At 43.7% G+C, this 16,903-nt stretch overlaps 1 protein-coding gene across 2 annotated transcripts in view; it reads right to left on the bottom strand.

The window, feature by feature from the left end:
* COG8 (component of oligomeric golgi complex 8) overlaps positions 1-16,903 on the bottom strand; it is a 201,722-nt gene that overhangs the window by 141,738 nt on the left and 43,081 nt on the right. The window contains exon 5 of one of the 2 annotated variants that reach the window (XM_086945763.1): positions 5,533-7,059. The exons of the other annotated variant lie outside the window; for it this stretch is intronic. Coding sequence (XP_086801889.1) covers positions 6,692-7,059 — 368 coding nt within the window. The 3' untranslated portion in view covers positions 5,533-6,691. Of the gene's footprint in view, positions 1-5,532; positions 7,060-16,903 lie in introns of those variants that run through there. 2 annotated transcript variants of the gene reach the window in all.

The following is a 16,903-nucleotide window of genomic DNA, read 5'->3' as shown; positions in this document are numbered from 1 at the left end:
TTTGTCAACTGCTTAGATATTGTATGTTTTTATTAATAGTATTTGTTGTGTTCCCTCTTCTGAAATACCCTTCTTAATTTTACATTCTTACATGGCCCAAACCTGCTTTTAGTTGCAGATTTTCATTCAGACCAAGCTCGCCTATTTTTCACTGGGTGTGATTCAGACTTTAATGCAAAGTCATGCATCGTAGGTCGAGCTAATGGCTTTTACCAGCACAAGTGCCCTTGCATCATATACAATACCAAATGCACTGCGACATACTCAATGCCTGTGTATTTTGTATTAGCTTTGAGTGGCACCAATAAAGTTTCTTCTGTGAGAGACATTAACCTCCTCAACATTGTACTTTCAGCAATTTCTAGGCGTGTTTCATTATTATCCAAAGACCATCTTCCAAATCCGTACTAGTTGGAACTTTCAACTTTGACCTTGTTTCTATAGAACAGAAATAATAACTTTTTCATGCACAGTACTCTTATTTCTTAAACATTTCTCATGTGGTGTTTCAACTCATGGTATCAGTTAACCTCACTTTCAGTGAAACATTTTTTTTTCTTTAACCTTAAGTCCCATAATCTAAATAAGTTTCTCCTGCTCTTTTTGCATCTTTTAAAAACTACCATAGACTCGTACAATATATACCAGGAGTCTGAAATTGAACATCATATTGCTGCATGATTTGCTGTATTTGGAATGCTTGTTTTAATGGAGAAAAATGGTCTGCAATTAATGCATACATGACTTTCATTAAAGCATTAGTTAATTTGGTGTACTCTGTGGCTGAAGTAGTCAATCTATTGCTAGAATCCTGCTAAATTTAGTCCTGAATGACCACAGAATTTGTGAGTCACAAATATAGGCCACTCAAATATATGCACAATGACTTGTCAACTCTCTATGCTGTCAGCAGTCAATTGTTGTTCTATGATATTACTTCATGTAATTGTTCACATGCAATACTCAAACTCTTGGACTATCCAAGAGAAAATGATGGAACAGATTAATTCATCAATTTTGGGCTGGGTACCTATGTGCATTCAAAAGCCTAGACTCCCAGACTCAAAGGAAAGGAAGAAGTATCAACATAAAAGCAGCAGTCCTAACCTACCCAAGCAATGCAGTGTTCTCTCTCTTTCTTCAATCCAGAGCCCTACTGGTAAATGGATCAGCAAGGGAGAGCAAGGGAGTACAAACTGTCAGTTTCAAAATTTGTGTTTGAAACTGTCAAACACAAATCCTTGGCTATTTCAATCAAGTCGTTTTGGCCCATTACACTGGACTACTCACTGTTATAATAAGCACTTAAATTTCAAACACGTTATTCCTAATTGTGACCTTAAAATCAGAGAGCAAAAATACGTTTTTCATTATACCTAAATTGCAGGCCACTGAATTAACCAGTCCATATTCTACACTAAGTGGGACCTCCAAAATAGCATAAGGGCACCTTTGCTCTAGAGTTTTAATCTAAAACATTCAAAGTGCATCAACACAAACGAATGGACTGATGAATGTAAAAATATCAAAAGGTGGGGTGGAAAGAAGGATGGGCATATAAACTATGAAGACACCCCAAAACAGTTCTAGGAATCAGAGCCACTAACGTATACATGTCCAGAAAGAAGTCTGAGGACATAAGGATTGTACACATGGCACCACGGGAGTGAATAGGTGTATGCCATGAGCAAAAGGCACTGCACACTCTCCTGACACAATCTCATTAAGCTGCCAATGCACAAGCAATACTGTCTGAAATGAGAGGATTTTGAAAGATTTGTGATACACCTAGATTACAGATAGTAACGGATTAGTGTGACCGTCTGTGAAGGATGCGTGTTGTTCGCACAATGAAAATATGTGTGACCATGCCTGCACAGCAAGGACCCTATGAAGCTGCCTGCGCCTCAATCTCTGATGCAAGAAAATTGAAAAAAGTCTGTGTTCTAGTATGCAATCTCAGGAACAAGCATTGGAAATGCAATAGGTCTCGCAGTAGGAAAGTTTGAGCTATAGGTGTTAATTATTTTTTTGTTTTTTATTTATGTGTTGTTTTTTCTAAATAGCTAAATTAATAGCTTTCTTCTTTACAAAGCCAATAGTTATAATTTTTGTAAATGTGACACCTCTAGCATTTGTAAAGCAACATGTTTTGTATTAACGGGACTTATATGTGACTTATATGTATTGATATAAAAAAATCAATGGCTTTAAAAAACAATTAATAATTAATACGTAAATAAAATGGATTTTATTTTATATTGCCAATAGCTTAAAGTTTATTAAATATATTTAGTGAAGATGCTGTGGTTGCGCTGAGTGAGGGTGAGTGAGGGTGAGGGTGAGTGAGGGTGAGTGAGGGGTTGAGGGTGGGTGAGGGGTTGAGGGTGAGTGAGGGTGAGTGAGGGTGAGTGAGGGTGAGTGAGGGTGAGTGAGGGTGAGTGAGGGTGAGTGAGGGTGAGTGAGGGTGAGTGAGTGAGGGTGAGTGAGGGTGAGGGTGAGTGAGGGTGAGGGGTTGAGGGTGAGTGAGGGTGAGGTGTTGAGGGTGAGTGAGGGTGAGGTGTTGAGGGTGAGTGAGGGTGAGGTGTTGAGGGTGAGTGAGGGTGAGTGAGGTGTTGAGGGTGAGTGAGGTGTTGAGGGTGAGTGAGGGTGAGGGTGAGGGTGAGGCGTTGAGGGTGAGTGAGGGTGAGTGAGAGTGAGGGTGAGTGAGGGTGAGGGGTTGAGGGTGAGTGAGGGTGAGGGGTTGAGGGTGAGTGAGGGTGAGTGAGGGTGAGGGGGTGAGGGGTTGAGGGTGAGGGGTTGAGGGTGAGTGAGGGTGAGTGTGAGTGAGGGTGAGGCTGAGGGGTTGAGGGTGAGTGAGGGTGAGTGAGAGCGAGGGTGAGGCTGAGGGGTTGAGGGTGAGTGAGGGTGAGTGAGGGGTTGAGGGTGAGGGGTTGAGGGTGGGTGAGGATGAGTGAGGGTGAGGGTGGGTGAGGGGTTGAGGGTGAGTGTGGGTGAGGGGTTGAGGGTGAGTGAGGGTGAGGGTGAGTGAGGGTGAGGGTTGAGGGTGAGTGAGGGTGAGTGAGGGTGAGGCTGAGGGGTTGAGGGTGAGTGAGGGTGAGTGAGGGTGAGGGTGAGTGAGGGTGAGTGAGGGTGAGGGTTGAGGGTGAGTGAGGGTGAGTGAGGGTGAGGGTGAGTGAGGGTGAGGCTGAGGGGTTGAGGGTGAGTGAGGGTGAGTGAGAGCGAGGGTGAGGCTGAGGGGTTGAGGGTGAGTGAGGGTGAGTGAGGGGTTGAGGGTGGGTGAGGATGGGTGAGGGTGGGTGAGGGGTTGAGGGTGAATGAGGGTGAGGGGTTGAGGGTGAGTGAGGGTGGGTGAGGGTGAGTGAGGGTGAGGGGTTGAGGTTGAGGGTGAGGGGTTGAGGGTGAGTGAGGGTGAGGGTGGGTGAGGGTGAGTGAGGGTGAGGGGTTGAGGGTGAGTGAGGGTGAGGGGTTGAGGGTGAGTGAGGGTGGGTGAGGGTGAGTGAGGGTGAGGGGTTGAGGTTGAGGGTGAGGGGTTGAGGGTGGGTGAGGGTGGGTGAGGGTGAGTGAGGGTGAGTGAGGGTGAGTGGGGGTGAGTGAGGGTGAGGGTGAGTGAGGGTGAGGGGTTGAGGGTGAGTGAGGGTGAGGGGTTGAAGGTGAGTGAGGGTGAGTGAGGGTGAGGGTGAGTGAGGGTGAGAGTGAGGGTGAGGCTGAGGGGTTGAGGGTGAGTGAGGGTGAGGCTGAGGGGTTGAGGGTGAGTGAGGGTGAGTGAGGGGTTGAGGGTGAGAAGTTGAGGGTGAGGGGTTGAGGGTGAGTGAGGGTGAGGGGTTGAGGGTGAGTGAGGGTGAGGGGTTGAGGGTGAGTGAGGGTGAGTGAGGTTGAGGGTGAGTGAGGGTGAGTGAGGGTGAGGCTGAGGGGTTGAGGGTGAGTGAGGGTGAGTGAGAGTGAGGGTGAGGCTGAGGGGTTGAGGGTGAGTGAGGGTGAGTGAGAGTGAGGGTGAGGCTGAGGGGTTGAGGGTGAGTGAGGGTGAGTGAGGGTGAGTGAGGGGTTGAGGGTGAGTGAGGGTGACTAGAGCAAAGAAGCGGGGTGGGGCTACAGGCAGCATAGTTAAGGACTACAGCGCCCGGCAAGCCGTTCGTATCTGTGACGTGGTTACGTCATCCAGACTGTAACTGCGTAGTCAATAAGAGACGGCAATGGGAAGTAAACTAACTGAATGTCCGTCACTCGAAAAAAACGGATACGCTACTGTAGTATGGCGGAAGAAGCTGAACATAATGGCCATATTGAAATGTTTACGTGTTTCGCTATTTTAAAAAAGCGATACACTCAGAAATAAGTTAAACAAAGCAAGGTAATTTTTGTCTAATACATTAAATGTAGATTTATTTTTGGTATTTAAAAAAAAAAAAGATGATTCTGTACATACAAGATTAGAAAAAGAAAAAATACATACTTTGAACGAACAGAGTCGTTGCTTTCATATATTAAACTAATCACAGAACTCTAGCGGAATAATTTTTACAATAAGGCATTGCCAAAATATATGTGGTATTGAACTACTGGCCTGTCCCTCTGTTCACCCTAACGGGCGAATCTTGTATACCGTACATTTCCTTGACTCAGAGAGCACATACCGACCGTCGCACACGTAAAGGACTCTTTCAATATGTGTTATCAAATGTTATACGGCAAGTAGAAATGCTACGTTTGAAAAACTACCAACATCCAAGTGGAAACGCTTTAAGGGCATAAAGATCGTGGTTTTTATGCTGTTACATACAAAATTATGAAACACAAATATCGGCCGAAATATTTAAAATGTTATACTAAATGATGGAAACAGGTAATAAAAACAGATTTATTACATAAAAAGCGGTGTGGAATCTTGCAGTATACGAATATGATCAGTTGATGTGCCATTTACATGACTGAAAGCTACATTCAAACATGGCGGCTTCATTTGACTTCTTACGAATAAGGTCCTCTGCGTGCTAGTCTCATTGTAGGTACATGGCTTTAGTAGGGTAGCGGGGAGAGGGAACAGACGGAGGATAAGGGGAGGGGGGAGGAGAAATGTGACACGGCGGGCAGGGGAGGGGGCGGAGCGGGGGCCTGGAGTCCGGCTGAGGGAACTGATGTGCACGCGCTTTTAAGCTCCATGCGCATTGAGCTTAAAAGTCATGGGCACTGCAAGGAATCGCCACGATTCCTTGCAAGTTGAACAAAGAGTGGATAAGCCCCCATAGTCTCGCTTGCTCGATTCGCATGCGCATCGACAGGCGAGACCTAAAAAGGAGAATTTATTCAACCTTGCCTGTAATGCCAGGATACTGAGGGTTGTAGAAATCTGCCTCCCAGGGATGCCAAGTTATCGAAGAATATGTGCCCGAGATGCAAATATTTTACATCCGACAATCTATCTATTGAGGAATCCTAAACCATCATACGAAAAAAATGCATTAGCATTTTAATACTTTCCAAAAACGTTTTTTTTTTAATTCAAATAGTATAAATCAACAGGACTACTAATACTTAAAAGGTACCCATTTTATTAATCGTACATGGTTGAAGGGCAGAGTCATGTGAAGTCTGATTTCATATACATCTGTGCAGCAGGCAACTTTACCTAGCTCTGTATGTACATTTTAGCTATGAGACCCCTGGAAGATGAAACCCTCAATTTCCTTCACAGGTTGACTACAGCTAGGGCTGCGGTGGTCCAGATTCCTTAGTATCTTAGTTCCTTAGTCTTCCTCCAGTGAACAAAATGATTTAGGCTCCATTTCAGATCAATTAGTGCCCTCTTGAGTCTTCCAACAAATGAATGATTGAGACATCAATAACCTTCACAGTGTAGACATGTCCTCTGGCACGTGAACAAAGTCCCTACTTGGCACCAAAATGTCACTTTATTGGACTTACTTCTAATGACCATGAACTGGTGTAGATAGCAACCAATGATCTAACGAGATTATTATGTTAAAGCTTTTGACATTAATCAAGAAAACACCACTGTTAAGGTATCAGAGTTTCCCTTGGAGCTCAAGCTCCTAATTTATATATGGATAGACTTGACAGTGCAAGAGAACTGCCCATATAAGGTATGCATAAGAACAGCTATAAGTAAGAGTTAGAACACAGTCTAGCCCAATCATCACAGTAAGACCAAATTCTTACCATAGAATTTATGGAAATGAAAGCTGCACAAAAGAACCCTCATACAATCAAGTACATGTACGAAGTCAGTTTATTACAGTGACAAGCATACAGCATAACAAGTGCCACACCCCTTAAACCGGGACCTGAAATAATCTTCAGTTTTGATTCTCTGGCAAGAAGTACTTTTTTCATCCATAATTCCATTGCAAATTTACAAGTAGACACCAGAAAACAAATAAGGTATTTTCCTCAAATATTTTTGCCATGGTTGGGCCTGTTACACAGTAGCAGATTAAGTATTCCCATGAGGTTGGCATCTCAGGGGCTATTCATCCATGCTGTGCGTAGTCAAAATTCGCAACAAAGACCCAACAGATCACACTTCACCAATCCCGGGATCGGCACTTCGTTCAGATTAAAAGGAGTTCATATGAGAAGAGCTTTTACGAGCATTATTGGAACCCTTACAGAAATCATTCATCTCATGTGCCCAAGAAAAAAGAACTTATGGCATAAAACACTGCTTCTTGCCTTACGTTGTAGGGACTGTGGGGTTGGACTCCACAGATTCGTCAGCGTCCTGCCCCACTGATTCTTTCTGATCCTCAAGAGTTAAATTGGGCTCACATGGTAGCACCGGAGCTGCTATTTCCACTATGTTCTTTTCAGATGCCACCTCCAAACTTTCCTGAGGGATAGAACTCTGATCTTTTACAGCTTGCTTGGTGGTCTCCTCAATCAGGACGGTCTCCTCTCCTGCCACCACCATACCATTCGTGTTGGCCTCAGTAAGGAACAAGGACTCCTTTTTCGGGAGAATAGAAGCCAGTGCTTCTTGAATCACAGTCACATTGATGGTGCCAAGGTTGCCATGCCGATGCAGCTGAGTGGGTGGAACACCTGTTAGGAACAAGTGAAAACAAACCCAGTTAGTAAAAGTATTAATAAACAACAAAAGTATTCATTAACTGAAAAGAAATGGTAATCCTTCAAGAAAAGCTGTCCAGGGAAAAACAAGAGGTATACAAGAGCAATGTTGACTCGGATTCATAGAGATGTAAAGTTGAAGGTACAGTGGCTAATGAAGGAAGACAGTAGACAAGACTGAACATACATTAATATGGCAATTGTATAACAAAGTAATGGATGGCAGACTTTGTGCGATGGGTGTAGCAGTGAGTGCGGGGGATGGTACAGTAGTGCATTAATGTTAACATCAATATCTCTCACGTTTAAAGAGATAGCGTGAATTTTTAAAGGCTAGAAGGGAAATAATATCCCTAAGTATGAGGAGCCGAACTTTCTAATAGAGCTGCAAGTAACATAAATGAGCAAAAGTGAGATAAAGTATGAATAGGAAAAGGCGTTCAAGACCGTAAGGAAAATGTTAACAGTGAGCAAGTCTAGAGAGTACTGGGAGTAGTGAGTTTGAGGAGAACACTGCACTTCCGAGGTAGCCACCAACTTCAATGGCACACAATGCTCTCCTAAGCAGTCTATACCATAGTTCATTCTGACAAGAGATCAGGATCTTGATATTTCAGGAGTTACCATCCTATTGTTCCGAGGAGAAGAGGACACACTTAAGGACTTCAATGAAGTTTCCTATGATGGAGAACTAGGATTACATATAAGTAACGTTTCCTTTTCCATTGTGGGATCATCACTGGCAGTCATAACACTGCTAATAACAAGCTCATCCACATGGAAAAGTGTCAAAAGCTGGCAACGTGTTTAACAGGACAAATTAGCCAAACGGGATTTGCAAAAAAGCTTAATCTACTGCCATGGAGTTTGAATCTTTACAATATTGTATGGTAAACATTCAGACAGAAATACAGAAGGTCAATGTGAAGATGTCAGCAACAGGGACTTTTCGTAATAAGGCTTTGGTATAGATGACTCAGTCTTAAAGTTGCGGAATGAGCTTCTGATTCCTGAGAAGTGGGTCACCATTAGCCTTATGGTGGCCTACGATTGTACATGACACTACGGATGTTTGGTAAACCAATAAGCTAATTTCTCCAAGCTGATTGGATTTTCTGATTTCCTTTGTCTTTTCTAGGTAAAGCATAGGACACATTTTAGATCAAATATGTGAAAAATTGTCCCTGCCTGTCAGGTTGGCCTTCGAAACCCGATGGGCCCAGGTATTGGATGATTTGCATGAAAGATCAGACAACTTGCAGGACAGATGAGTTATTATAATCATGATAATCTTATGAAATACTGTATAACACGTGTGTTACCATACAGCTTTCACAATATTGAGCTCTCAAACAGTCTTTATTTGTAAGGAATACTTTCTTAATTCAGCCAAATGCACTGTGAGCAAGGATGAATACAATCCAGTTTTGGACAAATGGAGAAAATACGGCAAAATGACTTAGTCTTGGCATGATTTCACAGTTTTCTGTAAAAACAATATATGGAAGCCCTTCCTCTCGAAGGTGTGTGATGACCTGGTGACCTGGTGGAATGACAGTTTGTCTCAACAGCTATATCAGTGCAGTCTGATGCCAAATTTAAATACCAATACTTGAGAAATTCTGAAGGCATACCATCAAGCTCAAGAATGGTAGCTTGTTGTAGGAAATCAATCTTACTTTCAACCTTACAATGAAGCTCTAGCCTTCATGGTAATTTTATGTGTGGTTTCTGTTGTATGGATTGGGGAACAACATTTGCAAAGGGTGCTTGAGTGCAAATATAATTATTCTGGATTTGGATCATCTTGCTCAGATGAAGACTGTGGGATTTAGAGACATTAGGAAAAGGAAATGTCAGCACATTAATCAAAAGGGCACTGCACGCAATTAAATAGGTTCCCGGTACTTGGATGCAATGTTATTGCTGTGCATTTTTAGGTCTCGCCTGTCAATGCGCATGCACATTGAGCTTGCGAGACTATAGGGACTTAAACAGAGTTTAACTAGATTGGCGATTTGATGCAGTGCATGTGCGCTTTTAGCTCAATGCGCAAGCGCAATGAGTTAAAATGCGCGTGCACAACATCAAATCGCCAGCCATCTGTTGCCCAGCTTGGTGCCGCCAGCATCTCTTCCCGCTCCACCCCCTGCTGCATCAAAGGCTTTCTCGGCAGGCCGGCCGTGCTTTCAGTTTCACGGCCGCCAGGCCGTGTCCACATTTCTGTTGCCCAGCTTGGTGCCGCCAGCAGCTCTTCCGGCTCCGCCCCCTGCTGTATCAAAGGCTTTCACGGCTGCCAGGCCGTGTCCACATTTCTGTTGCCTAGCTTGGTGCCGCCAGCAGCTCTTCCCGCTCCGCCCCCTGCTGCATCAAAGGCTTTCACGGCCGCCGGCCGTGCTTTCAGTTTTACGGCCGCCAGGCCGTGTCTCCTAATTTTTTTAACTTGTTTTTGTTACCGACGATATTCTTTTTTTCTCAACATTCTTAGCCTCGGTATTCAGTCATACAATGGGTATCTAAGTGTTTAGGGCAGATTTAGGAGTGCTTATTTTATTCTCCTGGGACAAATCTTAATAAAGGTACACGACTATTCGCCAGCATGGTTGCATGTATAGCACTGTTAGCATATGGCTTTTGTTACTGGATAGTATACAACATTCTGTGTCTCTGATAACTCCTATAAACCCACATAGTCAACTATAAGCCAGAAATATTGAACAAACGAACGATATATGAAGTTTTAATAGAAACGCAGAAAAATAAAAAGGGAGCTGCAGCCGAACATAGTATTAATTAGATCAAAATTGATTCTGCAGCAAATCAAATTTGAATGGGACTGCACTGGCACTTTGCCTAGAGAAGCAGAAACACTCAAAATGGGTCGAGTGTGATGTTTAACATATAAAGCTATGCTCTCGCAACTACAAGTGTGGTAACAAAACAGGGTACAATGACCAAAAAGGAATTGAAGCACAGAAGCAGAATCTTTGGTGTGTATTTTTCTTTGTCACAGCAAGTTGTAGGTTTATTTTCTCCAGACTTTGAGAAATGTTACATTCGCCGACACGTGTTTCGTCGTGTGCGGTTGAGTCAACACGACTCTTCAGGGCTTGGTCTTCAATACCAAAGTATGGTTTGAAGTAAGTCTGGACCTCGTCGTTTGTGTTCGATTTATTGTAGGTTAGAATTGGAGATATCGATGTTCTGTAAGCGTTTAGACAGTGAGGTCAGCCGTGTGGTAAGAGTTACTCTATTGATTATAATCCCGCCTCACTGGTCGGCAAAGAGTCCCAAGTGTAGAAACTCTGAGTATGTATTCCTCTCATGCGGAAGCCGGGAGGGGATTCTTCGGAAGTGCTTGTGTTTCCCGGCGGTCGTCTCTCGTGTACGAACTTTTTTTCTCAACATTCTTAGCCTCGGTATTCAGTCATACAATGGGTATCTAAGTGTTTAGGGCAGATTTAGGAGTGCTTATTTTATTCTCCTGGGACAAATCTTAATAAAGGTACACGACTATTCGCCAGCATGGTTGCATGTATAGCACTGTTAGCATATGGCTTTTGTTACTGGATAGTATACAACATTCTGTGTCTCTGATAACTCCTATAAACCCACATAGTCAACTATAAGCCAGAAATATTGAACAAACGAACGATATATGAAGTTTTAATAGAAACGCAAAAAAATAAAAAGGGAGCTGCAGCCGAACATAGTATTAATTAGATCAAAATTGATTCTGCAGCAAATCAAATTTGAATGGGACTGCACTGGCACTTTGCCTAGAGAAGCAGAAACACTCAAAATGGGCCGAGTGTGATGTTTAACTTGTTTTTTTTAATTGCCTACACCCAGTGACTGCAACACTTTTAATGTTGGGCCAGGCTACATATTTTCCCAAGTTTACTGACAACGTGGCCTCTGTTTACAGTAGATGCTTGGCCACAGTTACTTCCAACACTTTGCACTGGCACTTCTTGGGTTTGCTTGTCCTACAGCTAAATTCGAACTGTTCTGAACTAGAGTCTCTTAATTTTCACAATTTTGCAGTAAAAGGATCAAAGAGGTACTAACTTAATTTCGACATCATTATTGAAGTGCAGTTTATCTTGTCTTCCTCAGTACTTAGTACATCTCTCTAGAGATGTGGCCTAACGACCAGAGCTGCCATCGAAGTCACATAAATACAAAACATGTTGCATTACAAATGCTATAGATGTCACATTCGCGAAAGTTATAACTATTGGCACTGTAAATGACAAAGCTATCAATTTCGCTATTTAAAAAACCAACAAGACCCATAGCTCCAACTTTTCTAATGCAAGACCTATTGCATTTTCAATGCTTGTTGTTGCTTGCATTTGTAGTCAAGACAGTTGGTGGATAGCCACATTCTTAAAAAAGCACTGGCAAATCCAATGGGTCTGGAATTAGCTACCAGCCTTCTGGCTCTGTCAATGTAAGTTTTGTTTTGACATGGTTTTTGTACAACTTTATTTTTGGGGAAGCCCCCAGATCCTCACCAATACTAAACAAGCAATTGCAATGCACTAGGTCTCGCATTTACAATGCACTAGGTCTCGCATTTACAATACACTAGGTCTCGCATTTACAAGAGTTTAAGCTATTGTCATTTACAATGGCAATAGCTCAAACTATAATAAATGCGAGACCCATTTTACTTTAAAGAAGCGGCAGCCAGGCTGTTTAAAAGTAACCGCACATGGCAAGGAAAGCACGTCGAACCTGCAGTAGAAGAAACCCATTAAAGAAAAGAGTGCTTACAGACTAAATAAGACCTACTGTATCGCAACCTAAGTAAAAGGTCCAGTCGTTATGGGAGGTAACAAATCCAGGCAAGGCGGTACCAAGGAGGGATTAACAAACCTAGTAACTTGCAAGCCAGCGTTTATGAAGGACAATAACACAATCCAATGACAAATATGGGGAGAGAAGGCGGGGCTTCAAAGCCATACTTCAGTACTGCATGCCTTGCGGAAGCGCATGCGCTGCCCAGGCTCGACCTAAAAACAACTGGCTAAACGCCCAAACATTTTTTGGTCTAAAAAAATCCCTTGGCACTGGAAGCAACTACTTTATGTGAAGTTAGCCAAAGGCTGAAGAGGCTGCCCCTTGCAGAATGCTGTTATGGGGGGAAGAAAAATTTGAACAACAGACCAATGGATTAAAAGGGTTGAACGAATGACCCTATGATGAAATTATATGGGAGATGAGTAAGAGCACAGGCCATGGATCCTGGGGGTGGATGACATTACCACAAATGCAATGCCTGGCGTGGAATGGGTGGAAGGGACGTACATTGCATGAAACAATGGCATATGTGACGGATCCAATGTACGCTACTACCTTATGTGCCATTTTAGGATTTCAATGGATAGACTTGTGGGTCTCTGGAAGCGGAAGGTCATCACTGCTTTGTATATGAAAACCATGGTGACTTATACAGGGTGGGGGAGGTGGAGGAGGTATTGAAGGAAGATTTAAAACCAGGAGTTGCGGAACTTGCCTAAAGTTTGTATTATTGTTACTGAATACATGATTACGTCATGGGCACTGCAATGATTGTCACTATATTTGATGAGAGGTGGGGGAAAAGCACCATGCTTCAATATGGTTTTCTACCTCTGAGCAGGACACTAGTTTTACCTGTGAAAATGTAAAGTAATAAAAAAAAAAGTAAGGATATTGTGTATAATTTTAGTAAAATTAAATGTCCTCGACTAACAACAGACCTAAAAATGTCACACAGCCTTCATAGTTCAGACTCAGCATGCAGAGCGGATCTGGAAATATGGGCAAATATGTTGACTGGCTTTTTTAAGTTAGATGTGCTGACTCCTATCCTCTCCGTTGTTTGAGGGAGGAGTCAGGAGCGGGGGTCGGGGGAGGGGGAGTTTGCATGCTGTGTCAAATTTAGAGGCTGGCATTCTTGGTGTACTGCGGAGTGACTGATGGTGCATGGGAGGGCAGAGGTCCTGATTGTAAGCACCCCCCCCGCCCATTCCAGGTTTGGTTCCCTTATGTCCCCACAAATCTATTGTACCCTTAGCCCATCTTGAAATGTACCTTCTTCCACCTTCGCATGCTGTGTCTGGGGGGGAGGCTGGGGAGTCTATTCCCAAGTTGTGAACTGCAGTCTCTTATTAGGTCGAGCCTAGAGCCAGCGTGCATGCGCTGCTCTCCGAGGCTTAATGTAGAGGAGTAGGTGAATGGAAGCTCCGCCCACTCTCTGCGCATATTTGCGATTGGCTTGGGTCATTGCCTGTCCTAAATGCTGGTGTCTGATTCGTCAATATGCTTGTTAGTCCCTTCTCAGTACCCCCTCTTCTTCATTTGTCACCTCCCATGGCGACTGGCTCCTTTACTTCAAGTGTTACATGGTGCTGTTATGTAGATGGTCAGCACTATTTTCATTAATGAGGTTCGCCTAGTGTGGACACGAAGTGCTTTGGTGCCTTCTTTTCCCCATCCTCCCTCCCGTTTTCTATGCCGGGGGGGGGCTAGTGGGTGGGCGTGGCACTTTGGTGCTCATGATGGCTCCACGCGGTCATGAGTCACGGGCAGCGTGTCCTCAAAGCAGTCATGACCCTGCCCGCTTATTAATTTACCCGCAAAGGCGGGGAATTAGTGCTGCGTGGGCGGAGCGGCATGACGGCTCCACACCGTCATGAGCACATGCCTACCGTAACTCATGACGGCGTAGGGCCGTCATGAGCACCCAAGGGGTTAAGAAGCACCTTTGTTGCTCCAGTGGGACCTTTCTAACCTTCAGCCTTTGTTTTAATAACAGTTAAATCTGTTATCGGGTACAGTTGGCATGACTGCACACATTTATACATGTTTGTATTCAGCCCCTGCAGTCCAAAAGGTTATTTTTATTTTGGTGCCCCATAGAATGACTGTTCTCTCACTCGTGGCACTTTCCACATATTTTTATTAATCTCAAACACCATCCCTGTGTCCGCCCAAGGTGTGGGTTTGCATATTGCATGGCCGGGAGATACAGGCTGCAATGGGGATGCTGCCCTCGCACTATATCCAGGCATGACGGGTCGTACTTTTTAATCAAGGATCCAAACCCGTTTGTTTTATAGCTTTCGTCCAGGAGCTATGCTTTTGGAGCACCCATCTTCTGCAAAAAAGTGGGCCTTTAACTTATTGCTGTCAGCGTGAGTCATATCTGAAGAATCCCACATTTAGACCGGATTCCCTTTAGAAGGAAACTTAGAAATGAAGAACTATAGCCCCATCATTAACTTAAGACAGCTTACTGACCGGCATGGGAGCTCCTTGTGATACTGCGCAGTCTCGTTAGTAGATACTGGCTTAAGGAAACACAATGTCGGCTACCCCGCATGAAGACATTGACAGGAGACATTCATTTATTAATGATGGACTTCAGCCAATTCTATAGAAAGCGTCACAAACCTAACTTGCCACATGAAATGCACATCTCGCTACCAAGGGCACAGTCTTCTTCCAGGGCAGTTTCAATGGTCTGTAGTGATTTCTGTGACTTTGAAATATAGAGCTTCCTCTTCACACTTCAGCTTTTGGTCCCCAGCTGACAAATATCACACATGTGGCTCTTGGACCTCGAGATCTTCATGACAGTAAATAATAGCTTCTGCTCTAAAAGGGTCAGCGCCTGCTTACTATGTGCAGTAGGAAAGAAACAAGCATTTGCAATGCATGAAGTCTCAAATTTGCGAGCGTTTGAGCGATTGGCATTGTAAATGACAATGGCTTTTATTAATGTGTTTTGAAAACCTGCAAGCGATGCTTAAACACACACTTTGCACTTATAGTAGTTGCTTACGAGAAGCAAGACTGGCAGTAACTGCACCTCTTCTACTGCCAGCCTAGCTTCTTGTAAGGAAGGACTACAAGTACAAAGTGCGTGTTTACGCACAACTTGCAGGTCTTCAAAACACATAAATAAAAACCATTGTCATTTACAATGCCAATAGCTCAACCTCTCGCATATTGGCGACCTATTGCATTGCAAATGCATGTTTGTAATACTGCTGCTTTTTTAATGTTATGTCAAATGCAAATAAAGACGTTAAAAAAAATTATAATGCTTAATGTGTTGCCATTGATTGAAGTTCCTGGAGATTACTACTATGTGAGTTTATTTTCTGGAAATAGTGTGTTGTGAATCTGGAGTGGGTTCTTATTACTGTAGCGTCCTCCCCAGCCTGAGAGCATTTAAAAGATTTGCCACTCAGAGCTCTGTTTTGCATGTCTTTATTCTTCAGCATGCAACCATTGACTGAATGTACGGAGTCACAAACTTTATTTACCACACCCTGTCACACCCATAAGATTACGTAACACTTGTAAGGTGTCAGTCGAGAACCACTTGAGGCCTCTTACACAAAAACACAGGACACAACATCTCCCCTTTGTTAAATAAAAAGTATAAACAAATATATAGGAATATACACATTATCACTCGGAGTGGTTGAGGTGCTTGCACCAGTCTTCCAGATCTAGTTGTATGAGATAGAGGAGGGGCACCTTCATCTGGCATCTTTGGAGAAGAGTCAGATGCTTGACCTGGGCACTCAAGTGGACTGGCCTCACTTCTGAGGCCTACAGCTGACGAACATCGAGGCAAAGGCTTTAAGTGCTACGAGTCTCTGGTTATGGATTTTCCAGGACGTTGAGCAGTTACCATATGTCCTTTGCTAGCCACAACTCTTTTATATAAATATTGTCTTTGCAAGCCACAACTCTTAGTGGTTCAGCATCAAATGAAGTTTCTGTATTGCGTGTTTGCTTTTCCTGGACAAGAACTCTGTTCGTTCTTGAAAACCGTGTCTTGAACACATCGCTTTTAATCGGCATAGGCTTTCATTTTGCATTTGTGAGAGGTGTCATTGACACAAATCTCATCAGGGTCTATTGACCAACTGGTGGTCCATTGTGGTATGTTCATTCCAAGACCTCTTCCAAACAGCAAGATGGCTGGACTTTATCGGGTCGTAGAATGAGGAGTGGAATGGTAGGCACGGAGGGCTAGGCGTAAAGCTTACTTTAGGTTGATACCTTCCAACGCAGCATGCTGAACCACCCATTTCAAAGTACTCATAAATCATTCAACGACAAACTTTTTCTCTGACCAGAGAGGTGTATCTTTCTGATGTTGGATGTTCAAACAATTAAGTAAGCCTTTGAACTCTGCTATTGAAGGGTGGACCGTTGTCAGATTTGAGAATGGAGGGAACACCCCCTGTTGTGAAAATGTCATCCAGTCTCTCGATGACTCATGTTTGGTTGATACGTCTTTCTCTAGAGAAAAACAGGAGTACTCATCAACAACTTTCATGAAATGATGTCCGTTATTGACGGGTCCCAAGAAGTCAATGGCAATTCTCTCCCAGGCTTGCCTAGGAAGATCAGACCTGTTCAGTGGCCCCCCCACCCAGAGTCATTTTGGGAGACAGACTGTTGCATAGATGACAAGCTTTAACCGCATCGATGCTGCGGCGATTTTTGCGCTGTGCGGCTGTTTTCCCTTTTCCGCGATACATGACGAGCTCAGCTCGTCATCAGCACACGCCACCCGTGGGTGATGACGAGCTGAGCTCGTCATCAGCATCGAAAGGGTTAAGCTCCCTTTCAACTCGTTCTTTAAGACACAGAAACCATAGTCGATCCCGGAGGGCTGTTTTGGTTGGAACAATGCCACGATATTCTTTGTGTGCCAGTTCAATGACTTGTTGCCTCAGGCTTTCACAGCTAACTATCTTCGCCCCTCTTACTATTACACCATGATGTGTAACAGAAGGTT

Source organism: Lissotriton vulgaris, chromosome 12 (assembly GCF_964263255.1).
Source record: "Lissotriton vulgaris chromosome 12, aLisVul1.2, whole genome shotgun sequence".
NCBI lineage: Eukaryota > Metazoa > Chordata > Amphibia > Caudata > Salamandridae > Lissotriton > Lissotriton vulgaris.
This window is presented reverse-complemented; position numbering and strand designations above follow the sequence as displayed.